Source organism: Populus alba, chromosome 4 (assembly GCF_005239225.2).
Source record: "Populus alba chromosome 4, ASM523922v2, whole genome shotgun sequence".
Taxonomy (NCBI): Eukaryota; Viridiplantae; Streptophyta; class Magnoliopsida; order Malpighiales; family Salicaceae; genus Populus; species Populus alba.
This window is the reverse complement of record NC_133287.1, coordinates 16,294,002-16,313,323: the sequence shown is the minus strand read 5'-3', so window position 1 is coordinate 16,313,323 and position 19,322 is coordinate 16,294,002. Positions and strand designations below refer to the sequence as shown.

Here is a 19,322-nt window from a genome sequence, read left to right as displayed (position 1 = left end):
AGAATCCCCTTTTGCCCTTATTTCTTGGCTTAACGATAAAACCGTGATTTTCACTATTAGTGGTTTTTTAATAAAATCATGATTCTTATTAGTGTGGTTGAGTGAAAATGTGTTATTTTTTTAATATTTTTTTTATCATATGTTATATCCTGAAATTGTTTACCAAGGCTATACTACGATAAATATAGCCTAACTTTGTTTTAAGGTTATTTTTTTATTAAATCCTATATTTGAGTTTGATTGTTATTATTTCAAATCTTTTATTTATTTATGATAATTTGTGTTTTTAGCACCCTTCCTCTTTTTTTTCATGTATCTTTTCAAATTATTAGGTGATTTAGACTTGCTATCATCATTTGTCTTTGAATTTATTTTATTTTATTATTACGTTTGTAGTAAATCGAATCCAATTACTTTGCTGTTTTTTTCTGGATAAACATGAGGTGAAAGTGTGTTTATACACATTGCAAGCCTAAAACATTCCCATTCGAGCATGCAGCAGGGATTATTTATATTATTCATAGTTTTTTTATATTTATTATTAATATTATTGTTTATATATATATATATATATATATATATATTATTGAAGTATGGTAACTCTTGTTTGTTTCACAATAATTAAAAATATTGTTTAAAAATTCAATTGAAGTTCTAAGGGGGGGAAAAGAGGAAAATAGAATATTATCATCACAATTTGTTTCATAAATAGGATTCGTATCAATGACTTTGATGGGTCTCGTGAACTTTATGTGAGAAGAGAGAGGAGACACTCATGCTCTACCTAATGATGATTTTTACTTTGATACATTGGTTGGAGAAATTGCGTTTTCTAACCAATTTAATTTTTTTATATGTTTTAAATTATTTTGATATATTAATTTAAAAAAAATTCAAAAAATATATTATTTAAATATATTTCAATATAAAATACACTTTAAAAAACAAACATAAATACACTTTCAAATAATAACAGTAATAAAACATGTTTTTTTTTTTTTATCCATGCACATGCATAATGTTTTTTAAATATATATATATAAAAAAAATCAGACTCGAGTAAAGAAAAAAATGATGACACATGGAAATATGAGATGCTATATATGTACCGCTCCCTTTAAAAACATGCAGGAGTACTTGTCTCCCACACCCTCATTCATAATAATAGAAAGCCATATATTAAAATTGTGATTCTGAATAATTTTTTTTATAAGATATCACAATTATTAAAACTGTAATTTTCAATTGCCATTAAACGCGTTTTTGAATAGCGATTCTTTTCAAACTATGTTATTTTTATATATTTTTTAAATATATGTTATTTTTCTAAAAATTTTCTTCTAACCGTGTCATTTCTCAAAAAAAAAAATCTGACACATGTTAACCAAACACTATTATATTGTTCCATTCCAGTTTTTTTTTTTTATTTATTTATGTGGGTGTCCGGGCTAGATTATGCGCACCACGACTAATCCCACGGCTCACCGAACATCCTGCAAACCCAGTGAGCATGTAAGACACCGCAGAGGTGACAGGCGTGCACGATGAGATTTGAACCCAGGATGCAGAGAAAGGAAACAAGTCCCTTCAACCGCTGGGTCAAGACCTCAAGTGCTCCATTCCAGTTTTTTTGCATTGTTAACTTGAATGATTATTTTTACATGAGTCATTAATTATTATAAAATTCAAAGATGGGAAATGAGTTATTTTTCATCTCAATTACATTATGAAATAATCAAAATATTATTGAAAGCTAAAAAAATTAAACTTGACAGGGGAGTTTTTTCACAATAATTTTTTTTGTTATTATAATATCAACTAAGGGGTAATTTGATATTTGACCAAATATAAAAAATAATTAAAAATTAAAATGCACAATAAAACAATGAAAGCACCTTTAAAAGAAAAAAAAATAAACCTAGAGTCAAGCGGCTTCTTGGCCTTTTCACAATGGTTTTTTTTTTGTAATTATAAAGTTAGCTTAGGAACATTTTGGTATTTGACTAAATAAAAAATAAAAAAAGAATGTGCGTGTGTGGTGCATCTAGAGCTGCTAGCATGCTTTGGGCGGCTCGTATAATGCCTCCTAGCATCCAACAATGCCCTTCTATTTTGTGGTTGGAAGTATTACCGTGTCTTTTTTCTTCTAGTGTGACATGTGTTTCTGGTGGTGGTCTGATTTGTCACCGGTAGACCTTTTTATTTTCTCTCTTCTCATTTGAAAATTACAACTTGGCCCTCTTGCATGGTTGTTGATGTTTCAACTTTAGTTCATTTTCTTTTGATTTTTAAGTTAGGTCCTAGTCCTTTTGTAAAAATTTTATTTGTTTTTAATTTCATCAATCAATCCCAACTTATCAAATATTATATTCTTCGATTTGGTCCTTATTCTTTGGATTTCTAATTTTTTGCCTTGGCTTTTTTGTAAAAAATTTTTTGGTTTTCAACTTCATCATTCAATTCAAATTAATAATATTATGTTTTTTGATTTGGTCCTTATTGTTTTTGATTTTTATTGTTTTTTCTTGGTTTTTTTTTAAAAATTATTATTCTTTTCAATTTTACTCTCCAATCAAAATATTGATTTTATTTTTAAGTCAATTATAACCGTCATTCTTTTATTATTTTTTTTTCCTTTTACTAAAATGATTTCTCTTTTAAATTTCACCATTTAATCAAATATAAAAAATTATTTTTTTATTTTAATTTTGATTCTTATTTTTTTAATTGCTATTTTTTAATCTTTTTATATAATTAAAATTCTTTTTTTAATTTTACCCTTCAATATTTGATTGATTGTCAATTAGACTTTATGATTTATCAAAATTAGATACTTCGAATCTAATGATCAGGGTCACAAGTTTGAAAAGTTAATATGATTTTTTTTAAAAAAAAAATTATAATTCTCTTTATTTTCTTATCGAGTTATTTTAATCTCATGATCTAGATCGTGGATTTGATTTGATATCTCAGGTTGGCTCGACTTTAATTACCATTGTTATAAGTTTGTCATGACCAATTTTTTTATGTCATTTCTTTACTCTATTCTGGCATTTGAACATTATCTTTTACAAAAATAAAATAAAAATATTTAACACGCGGCAAAGCGTAAAGACTAAGGCTAATAACTTTCTATAAAATATAACAAAATGGTTTTACAATAAAAAAATTATTGAGCCCATGACCCATATAGCAACCAAACCTTTATGAACTAGCTCTCTTAGTTTGTTTTTACTTACATTTGAGAACGCGGTGCGAATCATGTTTTATAAAAATTCAATTTCTTTATATGTTTTGGATTGTTTTGATGTGTTGATCTCAAAAATAATTTTTTAAAAAAATAAAAAAGACATCATCTTGATGTATTTCTGCACGAAAAACACTTTGAAAAGCAATCGCAACCACACTCCCAAATAGGCAAATCACTGATATATTATGAAACATTTAGATATTCATTACTTAAGAAGTATTTATTAATTAATAAAAAAAATAAAAAGATATATACATATTCGAGACACACACACACATTAAATATTAAATATTTAAATTATAAATGTTATGTATACTGGTGTATTAATAAAAACCTTAGGTAGGTTCTATTCGTTATTCATCGAGTTTGAGTTAAAATATTGTATTTGCTTTCAACTATACAAGTAGGATAATTTAAACCTCTTGCATTATATCATTATAAACAAGAAACTGTAGTCATTGTACCTAGTTACTGGAATAAATACCCTTATAATCCTAAATTTATCGAGAAAGAAGAAACCTAGTGATAATACAAGAAGCAAAAAAATAAAATAAAACAAGAAGCTTGATTGGGCCAAGGCCCAATCAAGTCCCACAGGACTTGGTTGGGTCACGGCCCAACCAAGTCCAACACATTCAATTGGGTTGTTGCTTGATTGAGCTCCATCTCCTTCCATTTCTTAGGGTGTGTTTGGCACTATGTTTCAAAAGTGTTTTTAAAAAAATTTAAAATTTTTTCTTTTTGCTTTGAATTAGTATGTTTTGTTATATTTTTCAAATCATTTTGATTTACTGATCTCAAAAATAATTTTTAAAAATAAAAAATATATTATTGACATACTTTTTCTGAGTGAAAAGCACTTTGAAAAGCAAACGCAACTATACTCCCAAACATGTTAGTATAATTTCATTTACTATTCATGGGTAATGTTTATTGTTATAATCTAATTTTTGAATAATAATAATAATAAATAAATAAATAACAAAAAAATGAATGAAAAAAATAATAATTTGAGAATTGGGTTAAGACACCACATATTAAAAGTTTGAAGACTAATAAGGATGTAATTATAAATTTAGGAGTTGATTTGGTAAAAAATTAAAAGAATTGATAAGTTTTGGGATTTAATTAAACTTTGATTTAATTAATGAATGCAATCAAGGGCTTAATTGTAGAAATACCAAAGCTTGGGGTTAATTTGGGTCAAAATTACAAGAAATTAAAGTCCAAGGACCAAATTGAATATGCAGTGATACTATAGGGGGTTAATTGATTTTTATAGGGATAATTTTGAAGAACTAAAAGTTGAAGAGTCAATTAAGAACTGAATTGATTAAATTAAAAACTAATGACTGTTTTGTAAATGGTGCCAATATCTAGGGGTTCTATTGCAATTTGATCCAGGGCTAAAATTAAAAGAAGGGCTAAAATTAAAAGAAAGGAGATTTTCCTTGATTAGGGACCCAATTGTTAAATGTTAGACGTTCAGGGGCCAAATTGAAAATGTCCATTTCGGTTGAAAACGGGGCCGTTTTGAATAACTGTTCATCATCTCTGTCTTTCATCCCGGAGAAAACCGATTCAGCAGGAAAACCGCAAGAAAACTGTAGCAAATCATGGTCACGTCTTAAGCCAGTATTTCTCCTCCACGATGTGCCACCAACAATCCAGTAGTGGGCACCAAGCGCGGCTGAACCGTGATCGTCTCCACGATCACCACATGCAAGGGCATTCTCTTCCCCTATAAAGACCACAACCATGGGAAACAGAAAAGGGGAAAAAGACAGGGACGAGGAGAGAATACCATTGGATGAACAAAAACAAGAACAGAAGGACCAGGAACAACACAGGACGCACAGGTCAGAGCGAAGACGAAAAGGAAAGAACAGGGGAGAACAGGGGGGCAACGAACGAAATAACAGGAACAACACAGGGGGAAGACTAGAAGAAAAGGAGAAACCACAGAGAGAAGGAGAAAAACACAGAAGATAGACAGAAACAGAGAGCACCAGAAAGAAAGAGAGAGACAGGGAAAATAAGATAAAAGCAGAAAAAGAAACCAACAGAAAAAAGAAAAGCAGAGAAAAAGAACGAAAAAAACGAGAAAAGGAAGAAGAAGCATTGGTCAGGCACAATAATTTCAGTCTACATCAGCGACTACACTGGAGACAGAGCATCTCAAGTGAAGCTCTCAGCATTGTTCAGAGGGACGAAGAGACCCAGACAAGCAATAACAGAGGAGAAGGCTTTTGCATTCATCATAGAAGTGTCATCAGATCAGCCAGAAACGGTCACTCTCACTTCGTCTCCGTCTCCTACAGCTACGAGCTAAGTCTCTGCTCCTCTTCCTTTGCAATATAATTCACTTGGTACTGTTGAGGTGAATTATAATTAAATCGTTCTTGTAGCAAGATTGCGTGAACATTTCACGCACGCTTGCAGCCATCCGGTTCTAGCTTGTGCTAGTGATCAAGCTGATGAGCTGGTGAACATTTCACGCACGCTTGCAGCCATCACGTTCTAGCTTGTGCTAGTGATCAAGCTGATGAGCTGGATCCAACTGAATCCAATTATAATTAAATCGTTCTTGTAGCAAGCTGGATGAGCTGGATCCAACTGAATCCAACTCAGCTTGGAGGCTAGACCTAGCTCAAATTTTATATATAATTCTTTGATTTCAATTCTTTTTATTTATTTATTTATTAACGTTAAAGACATGAATAATATTTTTTTTTTTTTGCTATATATTACTTACTAATACTAGAGTTGAAAATATTTGTAATTAAATATTCATTAACGCTAGAGTTAGGAATATTATAAGCATACCATTATAACATAAACCAACAAAATCTTAACAATTTAAGACAGAACCAACAATACAGCTTACCTTAGGTATGACGCTTAAAGGGTGACAATATCTTTCCTTTTGCATAACCTATCTCATACCATATAATCTCTGTTGATCAGGGTTTTTAGTAACCATATTATTAGGTGAGAACTCAAACAAGACCTTTTCCATCTAAGAACAAGATGCTAGAAATCTATTTTGTTCGCATCGAAATTTTTAAAGGTCGTCGTGATGTTAGGTACAAAACTTACTATGCAAAACTCGTTCAGAATGAGTCTTGAGTCCCTAAACTTGGTCAAATTGAGCTCTACCCCATCCCCTCTCTCTCTCTCTTGTTATCCTACATTTCTTTCTCATCCTTTAGCTCAATATAGTCTCGTTTACTATGCAAAGCTCATTTAGAACGAGTCCTAAGTCTCCATACTCGATCAAACAAATCTCCATCCCTTCCTCTCTCTCTTCTACATTTCTCTCTCATCCTTTAACTTAGTAAAGTATTGTTTACTATTCATGAATAATATTTACTATATATGAATAATGTTTACTATGCAAAGCTCATTCAGATTGAGTCCCGAGCCCCTATATTCGGTTTGACCAAGCTTCAACCCCTCCTTTCTCTCTTAGTCCTCCCCTTATCTTCCCTTGGTTTGGCCTGATCGGGCTACCTTGTCTCACCTTATTTTACTATTCATGAATAATATTATTTACATCATACTATTCAAGAATAATATTTTTTCTTAGAAATTTTCTAAATATTTTTAAAGCTATATATTCTCTCATTTTGAGAGAGAGAGAGAGAGATACAAAGTCCTAGAGGATTATTTATCCAAGAACACTATACTTACCATCTCTTAATTGCACAAAGAACATTCAACAAGACAAAGAACACACATATCTCTTCTCTATATAAAAACATCATTTTCATCTTCTTCAATTGTAGCCACTTGTTTCTTGGGAAAAAAAACTTAAATACTAACTTAAACATCAGAGTATCTCTTGTTTTAGGATTGATTTGTTTTATAAGTATAACTTGTGTTCAGATCTCATCAGACAAGGAAAGTCAATGTTTTTTAATGAAGTTTTTCCATGACTTCATCACCTAACCCCAAAAACAAAATACTCAACTAGAGTAGAAAATAGAAATATTGGATTAAGGTTTTACTAAGCAGTTGGATTTTTTACACCAAATATAGATGACCACAACTTATCTCTATAGTCCTTGGACTGCTTAGGCATGGTCATGGTCCTCTTATTTGTATACAATATAAAAAGAAACTATCATATGAGAATTTGTGATATTAAAATGAAATTGGTTCCTTGAACATGAGTTGAATTTGTTAGGTTGAAAAGCCATCAAGTTTTTATTATGAAAATACTAATATATTGGATATCATTTCCATTTAAATAGAAAGGAAATTAGAGACGACATTGATACCATGTAAAAAACAAAGGTTTTGTAATGAATATCTCTAATAATTTTTATTGATATTATGAGTGAACATGCATATATAATAAAAACCCTTATGATTTACAGGGATTTACATAAAATCTCCTAAATTTTAGGAGATTTATAATAACTAGAAAATATTCTTTGATATATTATTAAGATGTACTATCAATATTAGTAGATTGGTTGGCTTGTTTATAAATGTGCTGGGATGATCACATTTTTGGTATTAAGGTCACTTTCCACCATATTATGAAACGAGCATTAATCAACTCAAATATGGTGTTCCAATTCTTTGGTGTTTTGTCATAAAATTTTAAATGATTCTCTCCTTTTTATCATGTATTACTTGATCTACTGAGTTTATTCTTAATATTTTTCCCAACAACAATGTTAGAGTTTAAGCTAAAAAGATATAATTGCAGAGGCTTAGGTTCAGGCTTTTACACCTATATAAGTTCAAATACAAATAAATCCACCTAGCTAACAAAATAATCCCAACCAAGGTGTAAACTATATTTTTGTCTCTATTGCAAAAAAAAAGATGGAAACTAGGCAAATAAATATTATACAAATAAATGCTCCACCAAGATGTAACTATACAAATAAATGCTCCAAGATAAATGCAAATAACATGAATTAGCCCGCAAAACCATAAAGATGCTTCAATACAAGTGCAATATTTCACCTAGATATGATGTGACAACATAGGTGAGAAACTGGGCATTATGTCTTCTTCATGTATCTTTGGAGAAAACAATGTCATCTTTATATTTAATGATGCTTTGAATAAATGTCTCATCTTTATTTTATGTATTTTTTAAGGAAAATATAAAATCCCAAACTTTGAACATGACATATTGCAATTATATATTTGAAGTAAACCCACTATGTATAGTATTAAGTTAAGAATAAGAATATGTCTACAATTAAGTTAATATCATAATTAATTTTATGAGACGAAAAGCTTTTGAATTAGAATTCTTACTTGCCCAAATCCTCGCGGTGATATTTTTTTTCTAAAGATGAAGAAGATTTGGTTCAATGAATTAATACATTATAAGGATTTCTTCCTTCCTCCATCTTTAACCTCCACATTTTCAGTCATTCTCTCTAATCTATTTATCGAAAGAGAAATAAAAAATTATTAGTGTTTGATTTATGTTCTTAAAAATGCGATACGATCATGTAGAAAGATAGGAAGATAGTGAGTAAGGGAGATAAGGAAGTGCTAATGGTGGTGATTCTATTTGGTTCTCGAGAGAAGTCTATGAGAAAGTGAGAGAAAAAGCCTATACCTTTTTGAAAAAGCACGGTAGAAAGCAAAAGGTGTATGGGCTTCGATAATGTTTTTATCATATAACAAAAATAAAATATTCTGATTTTTGAAGGAGTGAGGAAACGACAGAGAAAGTGACCCCTACGTAGATATGTCCTTAATTTGCTTATACTGGATAATATAGTTATTTTATAAATAATAATTTATGTGCAGATAATTGAATAAGCTTGTTATATATTTTTTTAATGAAACAAAAAGTTATATTCTAAAAAATCATATTAACATAAACAATAAAACACGCAGCCTCAACATTATAAGGAATATTGTGCACATGAACTCATAGAACTGTTCATTACGACAATTAACTTATGGTTTTGTCATTTGAAGAAAGAGTGGGGATCCTTGGTTTTAAGTGTGATTTTGTCTTTTTCAAAGACCAATTGATCATTAAAAGATTGTTCGGGTTATTTGTCTTTGCAACTTTTTTTTAACAGTACAATTACTTATTTACCTATGCACTAAAAAAATTGAATTGCTAACTAAGGGTATTTATGCCTTTATGTTTTTTGAAAAATCATGAAAGGACCTTTCTGCCCTTGGAATCGGAAAAAAATAAAGGAAGAGTTCAGGGGTGATTTTGTCTTTTCACATGGATTTTTTTGTTAATACCACAATCATGAAGGGTGTTTTAGACTTTTTAAATAAGTAATTCTTAAATAAAAAAGCAAGAGGCACATGCCCATCAAGCATTGGCACGCTTTAGGAGTCCACACCATTTGTATAATGCGTGCGAAGCATCCTAGTGGTCAAATCTACTATTTGTCGTGTCATTAGAAACGACATCTCACCCTCTTCCTTCTAGCACAACGTGTGATGGTGGTTGATGGATGGTTTGTCGCCGATAGTCATATTTTTTTCTTTCTTCTTTCTTTTCTCTCTTTCACCAAGAGTGCACATTTTTTCTCTTTTACTTTTATTTTCAATTTTAGTCCTCATGTTTTTTATTGCTTATTTTAGTCCTTGGCCTTTTTGGGAAAGTTTTTGATGTTTTCATCTTAGTCTTTAAATTACAACTTGTCATATATTATCGTTTTCAATTCGGTCCTTATTCTTTTGATCTCTGATTTTTTTACTTGGCTTTTTTTGTTAAAGTTTTTTATTTTCAATTTCATCCTTTAATCCAAGTTTATGTTGTTTTTTTTTTCAACTCAACCCTCATTCTTTTGATATTTCTTTTTTCTTTTGTTTAAGATTTTTTTTTTTCAATTTAACCCTCCAATGTTAGTTTTTTTTGTGCCCTATAATATATTTTTTATTTTAATTTTCACACTCATTATTTTAATTGCAATTTTTTGTGCTATGAAGTTTTTTCCGGTTTTATCATTCAACGTTTAATTTCTCGGGGATTAGGCATCATATTTTTTTCATTTCTTGTGCCACTGATCTAATGGCACAAGTCACGAGTTTTAAGAATTGATACAGATAGGGATTGCGTTTTTTTCTTCTTCTCATTTAAGTTTATGGTTTTTTTCATTATGTATTATTAAAAAAAAAGGATTGGTTTTGTTGTTATCTTCGATTTCTTTTCTATTAGTTTATCTCGGTGTCATGGTCTAGACCACAGGTTTTCTAGAGTGTTTTTAAATAGAGGTTTTTATTTTTATTTTTTTCGTTCTTAATTTTTGAAGAATTTTTTTGTACAAATAATATTTATTTTATATAAAAAGATATTTCTTTTGAAATAATATTTATGATATATGTAACCTTGTATAATATTTTTTTTCCTTTATTTTATTCACTCAGTTTCATATATGTTTCTATTTCTATTATCTTTTATTGGTTTTAATAAATAAATTTGGTAGGCAAAAACGGGTAAATATTGCATTTTACGAGATTAAATATCTTGATCTATATCTATCTCTCAATTTGTCAAGTTTCTCTTTTAGTTATTTTTAATGATTGTTTTTTTGTTTATTTACATTGATAATTATCGATTGATTTGATTAAATGCTTGGATATGCTTTTCGATTTACCGTTTGAATTTTTTTATGTAAAAATATCAAAATATTCTATCTATCCAAATTAAAAAAAAAAAATACAACTCGCAATAAAGCATGAGTCAAATATTTATTCCTTTATTAATTGTTGTCGTCATTATGTGTTCAACCTATGATGGTGTATAATAGAAAAAAACTTGATTTCTCAGGATAAATTGAGAAATTAGCACATACAATTAAAATAAATGGTGAAATAACATGAAAGCAAATTTTTTTACCAAAATAACATGTTTTTGGATGTCGTGATTGAGAACCGTGACATTTAATTAAATGTCACAGTTTCCAATCACGACATTTATTAATTTTCTATGAGAGACTTCATTTTTTTTTTATGTTCTTTTCCCAATGATTAAAGAGGAGCATAAATAATTAACTTTGCATGATGTATGTTTTCATTTCAGATGATACGCTTCTCTTTGTACCTTGATAGCATATAGATAAAAAAAAAAAACTTTAGCTTGAAAGCTAGAATCTTGGAATCAATGGAGCTGAAAATTAAGTAATTATCCGTCATCTCATAATATAATTCTATGTTTCTCATGGAGAATTAATAAATATCACAGTTCGGAACTATGATATCCAAAAGTGCACTATTTAGTTAAATTTTATTTGCTTTTGTATCATTTCACCATTTATATTAGTTTCATGTGCTAATTTTCAATATTTTTATCGTCAATGTTGGTTTAGCTTTTAATGATTTCTGAGAATAAGTTAGGTTTAACACATAAAATTAAAATAAATGGTGAAATAACTTAAAAGTAAAAAGTGTTAGTGATAATTTCCCATTTTATCGGATTTCCCGGCTCTAATTCAGCTTTGCGACTTTACATGAAATATTTTAACCTCTTTTTTTTTTTTTTAAATATATATATCACTTTTTGGATGCAAAAGACGTGAAAGCAATGTTCCTACACCCTACAATCCTAGCTATAGTTCCATTTTAATATTGGCAGTGGCTCCTGTTTGTGCTCTGGAAGAAATATTCTGTTGCTTTTGAAGTCAAAGCCGCCTCAGAGTCTTCCCTCGTTGATTTAAAAAATGCCTTTTAAATCAACAAGATGACTTTTGATGGAAGATAATTCCTCCATGGTCTGCGCTTTGGCATATGCGTTCCGCTAATTAATTTCTTTTTTTGGAAAAAACCAGGTTTTGTTAGGTATCAGACTGCCAGCCACGTTCTTCAACTTCATAAAGAAGAAACGACTGGTTCATCGTTTTGACAAGATTTTTTAGATATTAATGGTGGCGAAAGCGAGACTTCCATTAGTCGCAGAGTTCTATCAGACTTCATGAAGGATTTATTTACTCGAACATGCAATTCAGAGGTTTCCTGGTCCAGAATCTGTGTATGGAAAGCCAGTACTTATTTGCCTATTAAGAGAGATGCCACTGTCACACAAGAACAACTAAAAGATTCAAGAACACACGAGAAAATGGTAATTCAAATAGCATTAAGAAAGGGCATTATACAAACTTTGAACGACGACGATACACTCCAAACCAACGTCAGATTTGTGCACAAAAGGAAGAGCTATTAGGAAATGATACACTCCAACTTGTATGAAACTGTGACATGAAAATGATTATTATACATAACGATGATGCTTTCAGGCGAGAGGAGGACTAGTTTATTTGAAATACTTTGATAATTCGCTCAAAGCCAATGTAGTGCATGGGTATTAGCCACCAAAAAGGAAGGGCAGCTATCAAAGCAGCCCGCAAAATAGAACATGACCGGAGGCAGCTGGGTGACCATCGTCAAATGCTGGTGGCTTTACCCAGCGAGGTGAAAGTCACGGATGATCCAATCGGCAAAACTGCCGTCTCCACGGTAAACGTGTCGTAACGGAGGAAGAACTCCACCAACATTAGCCTAGACAGAAGCACTACCATATCCTTCCCTGGACATTGCTTATCCTCCACCGTTGGATCCACAGTCTCACGCCCGTTTGACCAATAAACATACTTTAATAGCTTCTCTCCCTCCCCCACAAACCTATGCCCCACAAACTCCTCAGCATCATCAAAAACCTCAGGATCCTTCGTGGCGAACGGCTGATATCCAAAGATCATTTCACCTTTCTTGATCTTATAGGCCGCGTGATGACTTTCGACCACAATATCTTCCTTGGCCTTAGCGTACTGGAATGGAACCGGAGGTTCAATCCTGAAAGCTTCATAAACAACAGATTTTGTCAAAACCATCTTATCCATCGCTTGGATAGTGACCCCACCTTCTTCTTTAACAACGGTCCTGATTTCATCTGCGAGCTGACGGTGCAGCTTTTCTCCCGCCAGGCCAACCCATTTGATCAAAGCAGGAAACCAGACTTTTAAGCCTCCATAAGTACTAAAACAAGCGAGAAACACAAGATTATGGCAAGCTTCCTCTCTTGTAACCCCGAAACTCTCAGATTTGTCCAAAATCGGACCCGAAGACGCATAAAACACATCGTAAAGCTTATAGTAATCAGATTTTACTAAGAAGAATGGTAATTTAAATGTATGCAGCAATAGATCATCAACATATTTCAAGAACTTAGGTAATCCTAGGGTAAAAAGTGGTCCGAGTTGTAGAGCCAGCCATTTATCAGCAATGGCCGGTCCCTTCGACCCAATCGCGGTCTCAGACGGGTCTTTACCGCAAAAGAGACGAAAAATGTAGTCGAAAGACATGACCTGACAAGGGCTGTTGAAATTTGCTTTCTTTTGAGACGCTATGCCATCCTCAATGCTGATGAACAGTTGTGACAAGCAGGTTCTAAAGAGAGGAATAAACTCACTGTGCTTGGACGCAAGCACAGACATAAAGTAGGATTTGAGAGCGGTATGTTTGGTCTCAGAAGGGTCAAGATAGGCACAGACACGGTATCCTCCAGAGAAGGACAAAGAAGGCAAGAAAGTGCCATCAAGAACGTTGTACTTTTCAACTTTAGAAGTGTCAAAGAGGATCGGAAATGAAATTGCATCAAGGACAGCAATGACTTTGGGGTTCTTGGCGATGAAAGGGCCGGGAGGCATGTTGGTTTTGATGACCGTGGAGTTGTGCTTTTGGATGCGTGTTTTAAAGAACTCATCTTTACCTTGGTTATAGAAATAGTCTAGACGATCTCTGATTGCACCGAAGAAAGGGATGCCATAATCACCAGGGATCGGCTTCATCGGGAGTTTTGATTCAGAAGAGGAGGAGGAAGAAGGAGACATCTTCAATTACTTTTTTCGTTTGGATTTTCTTCTTGCTTCGTGGTGAATCAAGGGATTGCCATGTATCAATATATAATAGCTTAAAAACGTTCTTGTTATTATTGTTCTCAAGCAAATTCATTAATTAATGCTAGTTGTATAGTTGTTGAATTAACAATGCTCTTGCTTTTCAACACGATTTGATTCATATGCTTACTAAATGCTTAAAAAATTTAAAGCGCACTCTCATTATTCAACTAATAATTCATGGTGGCGATGATGGGTGTGTGTGGGTCACCAAACATATCACGTAAGGTAGTAACGGATTTACATTAGGAAAAATAATAAAACATATTCAATCCTGTACAGTTGCGTGGGGCCACAATCTTTAGATTTACGGATTTTTTCTTAAAATATAATATATACTTAATAATATTTTTTTAAAATATTGATACAATGATATATTAAATAATATAAATTTTCAAATAATATATTGAATCGATCTAGGCTCACCAATCAAATTTATAATTTGTGTAATAAAATCATAATAATTTCATAGAAAACAAATAAAAAAAATTAAAGTTCAATTTTTAATTAATTGAATGTTAAAAGATAAAATTGGAAAAAAAATAAAAAAAATAAAAAACTATCTGAATCAACCAGAGTTAATCTGTCAAATCTACAACCCGGGTCATGAGATCGAGATAACCCCATAAAAAACAAATTAAAAAATAATTATGAAGCTTGATTTTCAATTAACCAAATATTGATAGGTAGAATCGAAAAAATACCAATTAAAAAAAGGATCAAACGAAAATAACCCAAGTCAAGTCACACAATCCTAATAAATTCTTGACCTAAGTAATAAACCCATAATAACTTCATAACAAGAAAATAAAATAAAGTTATGAATATCTATTTTCACTAGACCCAATATTAAAAGTTAAAATCAAGAAAAAAAACTAAATTTACGAGACTGAGATAATTTCATAAAAAATAAAATAAAAAAAATTACGAAACTCGATTCCTAAATAACTTGATATTGAAGGATAAAATTGAAAAAAAAAAATAATAAAAAAATTATCTAGTTAGAGGGTGAAATTGAAAAAAAAAATCAATAAAAAAAACTTGAAAAAATAAATTGAGTCAACCTGTTAAATTTACAATCTAGGATATGAAAATATAATAACTCCTTAGAAAAAATATGAAGTCCAATTAGAAAAGGATAAAAAATACATAATGTAAACTTGTTAAACTCGTGATTCAGGTTTTGGGTTTATAATAAACCCATGAAATATATATATATATATAAAGTCTAATTTTTAACCAATTCAATATTCAAGGATAAAATTATAAAAATTAATTAGAAAAGGCAGTAAAAATAATAATTCAAGGCAACTTGGGTTAACATGACTTGTGACTTAGGTTAAGAGATCAAGATAAGTTTATAAAAAAAATAAAAAAATAACAAAGATTCACTTCTAATTAATTTAATATTGAAGGTTGAAATTGAAAACAAAAGGACTAAATCTTTAAAATAAAAATAAAATAAAAAAAGTTATGAAATATAATTTTTTAAAATAATTTAATTAATATAGAATGATGAGATAAAAAAAATAAAAGTAAAAAGTAAAAAGAAAAAAGAAAAAAGAAAAGATAAAACTCAAAACAAGTGTTTAATTTATGGGTGTGGTTACTCTTTTATATTTTATTAATTTTGCTTGGTTATTTAGCCATCCAAGTCGCTAATTAATCAGAATTAGATATGTTTATCCAAATACCTAAATCGTCAAAGTGACAACATGTCTTATTCCTGGTATTTAATTTCTTATAATTAAGATGAGCTTAAAAATCTTTGGATAAATTGAAAAGTTCTGTTTTTTTAGCAAATAAGTTAAAGCAATGATCGTCATCTTCATCCTGTATTTCATCAAAACCCACAAAACTAATAAAATAAAAAAAATTATAGTTTGCATGACATCTATATCAATTTTTTTTAAAAGTAATTCCGACCTGATTCTTAGTTATTTAGAGATCTAAGAGAGTAATTAAAGAGCCAACCTTGCTTGCAAGAGTGATCGAATGCTGCTTCGAAAGTTCATGCATGATTTTATTGAAGCACTAATGTTTTAAAATAAAAATATTTAGTAAAATAATGTTATAGAAACGTGATTAATTTTTTTAAAATGTTTTTATTTTATCAAATCTTTTAATTTATTATAATATATTATTTTTAAAAATCCAAGCCTTGCCCTATCCAACTCCAATATAAAATATAGGCTTCCCACCAAGACCTGACTCCTGCGTTCCTCCATGTCGGCAGCCGCCCAAGAAGTCCTCCTTCCTTCCTCTTCACTAGCCGCCCAACACTTGATAAAAATTTCAAGACTAGATCAAACAAATAATAAAAAAAAAGGTTTACAAGAAACTATTTTGTTAGAAATATGAAGAGCTCCCTACCTCTCAAATCATTCTTCACTATGAATGAAATGTTGTTTTTCTTCTTTTTTAAAAATCTGAGCTTGTTAGCTACAGTAAAGATTTTATTCTCTCCTTCTCCTTGTATTCATTTAAAAAAAACTATATATATATATTTAACTATTTCGGATATTGTGAGAAGAGGCAAATATTTCAAGACTTAGCTTCGCAAGTTCAAGTGCTTGTGGCCTTGATCAATGAAGTAAATGTCACTGATGATCCAAACGGTAACACAGCCGTCTCCACCGTGAACGTGTCATATCGGAGGAAAAGCTCCACCACCAATAGCCTAGACAAGAGCACCACTAGATCCTTCCCAGGACATTGCTTATTCCCCACAGTTGGATCCTCCGTCTCCCGCCCGTTTGACCAGTAAACATACTTCAATAGATTCTCTCCTTCTCCCACAAACCTATGCCCCACAAACTCCTCAGGATGATCGAAAATCTTAGGATCCTTTGTAGCGAACGGCTGATATCCAAAGATCATCTCACCTTTCTTGATCTCATAAGCTGCATCATGACTGTTGATCACAATGTCCTCCTTAGCCTTCCCGTATTGGAATGGGACCCCGGGTTCAATCCTTAAGGCTTCAAAAACTACTGATTTGGTCAAAGTCATCTTTTCCAGGGCCTGGAAGGTGACCCCACCTTCCTCTTTAACAACGGTCCTGATTTCATTCGCAAGTTGGCTGTGTAACTTCTCTCCTGCCTTGCCAACCCACTTGATCAAAGTAGGAAACCAAGCTTTCATGCCCCCATAAGCGTTAAAACCAGCAACAAACACTAGGTTATGGCAAGCTTCATCTCTGTCAATTCCAAAACTCTCAGCTTTGTCTAGAAACGAACTCGAAGACGCATAAAATGCATCATAAAGCTTCTTATAATCAGACTTTACTAAGAAAAATGGTATTGGAAATGTGTGTATCAAAAGATCTTCAAAATATTTCAAAAACTTTGGTAATCCTATGGTTGCAAGTGGAACAAGCTGTAAGCCGACCCATTTATCTACCATGGCAGGTCCTTCCGATCCAAGCTTTGTTTCAGAGGGATCTTTTTCGCAGAATAGACGAAAGACGAAGTTGAAAGACATTGCATCACTGGGGTCATTGAAATTTGCTGTCCTTTTAGAACCCATTTCATCTTCAATGTCGATGAACATTTGAGACAAGCAAGTCCTAAAAAGGGGGACGAAGTCCTTGTGCTTGGATGCGAGGACAGACATGAAAAGGGATTTGAGAGAGGTGTGATTAGGCTCAGAAGGATCAAGATACGCACAAACTCGGTATCCTCCAGTGAAAGACAAGGAGGGCAAGTAAGTGCCATCAAGAACGTTAAATTTTTCAATTTTGGAAGTGTCAAAGAGGATCGGGAATGATATTGCATCAAGAACAGCAATGACTCTCGGATTTTGAGCAATAAAAGGGCCAGGAGGCATATTGGTTTTGAAAACTGTGGACTTGTATTTCTCAACACGGGAGCTGAAGAACTCGTCTTTCCCTTGGTTATAGAAATAATCTAGACGATCTTTGATGGCACCAAAGAAAGGGAGGCCATAGCTACCAGGTATTGGTTTCAATGGGACTGCTGATCGAGGAGGAAACATTTTCAGCTTGAGTTTATTGTGCTCTTTGTTTGGCAGTTTAGTGAGGAATATTAGCTGATTTCACCATTGATCCATGCATGTCTATTTATACTATCTACAACGTTTACTTGTCCTTGAGTTTACATTCGATACTCTTTATGTGCACGGTTCTTGACTAGTAATTGAGACATGATTTCTTCAGGCCTATATAAATTTCTACGTACCTTATCGAAAATTCACGCGAATATTTATCATTTGGTGTCCCAATATAATGACCAGTTTTTCATGATAGAAACATGAGATTTCGAGTTCAAATGCGAGACTTTTACGTCGTGAAGTTAAATTTTGCCTCTCGTAGGTTGACTTGATCAAGCTTTTAAAAAAGTGAAGTTAGACTTTGCCTCTAGCTGATCGTAAAATTATCAAATATAAATAAAATTACCGAACAAAAAAACAATATTGTTAGTAAATTATAGTGATATTTATTGACAAAAAATCATGTTACTGTTTTCATCGATGAATGATAAGAGAATAACTGATGAAATTTAAAAAATAAAAAAAATTAGATAGATATTTAGCCACTCCATAACACTCAGTCTGTTAATATCCCTGTCTTGGTTTATAATTTTTTTTTCTGAAGATTCACCACATCAAGTAAGCAAACCTACATTTTTATTTTGTAACTCGTTTTTCTTATGTTATTTTTTGGTTTTTTTTTTCTTACAGTATATGTAGTTTGTTTGCGTGTTTACTTATTTTATAGTTTTTTTTCTAAAGAAATTTATTTTACAAATGTATAAATTGTACATGTTAGGGTTTGTTTGAGATTTTGAAAAATTATATTTGTTTGTCATTTGATGAAATTGAGTTTGATTTTGTAACTTAGGTGTGTTATAATGAAAAAAATAATGGGTTATTTAATGATTATGTTTCATATTTTGTCAATTTTATTTTAAATTTTAAAATTTCTATAAACTTGGAGAAACTTACTTTTTTGGAGAAAATTGATAATTAATGACTAAAGGATACTATTAAAATAGATTGAATAAGTTTGATTTGAAGAAATGATAGCTAATTAGTTGGGTATCGATAATTTGTTTAGTTCACATTATTAATTAATACACGGTGTCATCAATATTTTATATAAGTTTTATACAAGTAATGGATCATCTTTCTTGGATGTATCAAGTTTTATT

At 31.3% G+C, this 19,322-nt stretch overlaps 2 protein-coding genes across 2 annotated transcripts; both read right to left on the bottom strand.

Moving 5' to 3' along the window:
- Positions 1-12,312: 12,312 nt before the first annotated feature.
- On the bottom strand, positions 12,313-14,154 carry LOC118050736 (allene oxide synthase 3). The gene has a single exon (XM_035061180.1). It carries the CDS (start codon positions 14,083-14,085, stop codon positions 12,640-12,642), a length of 1,446 nt encoding a protein of 481 aa, XP_034917071.1. The 5' UTR covers positions 14,086-14,154; the 3' UTR covers positions 12,313-12,639.
- Positions 14,155-16,657: 2,503 nt separating this feature from the next.
- LOC118050738 (allene oxide synthase 3) lies at positions 16,658-18,218 on the bottom strand. Its single transcript, XM_035061182.2, has one exon. The coding sequence runs from the start codon at positions 18,145-18,147 to the stop codon at positions 16,717-16,719; it is 1,431 nt and encodes a 476-aa protein (XP_034917073.1). The 5' UTR covers positions 18,148-18,218; the 3' UTR covers positions 16,658-16,716.
- Between the last annotated feature and the right edge of the window lie 1,104 nt (positions 18,219-19,322).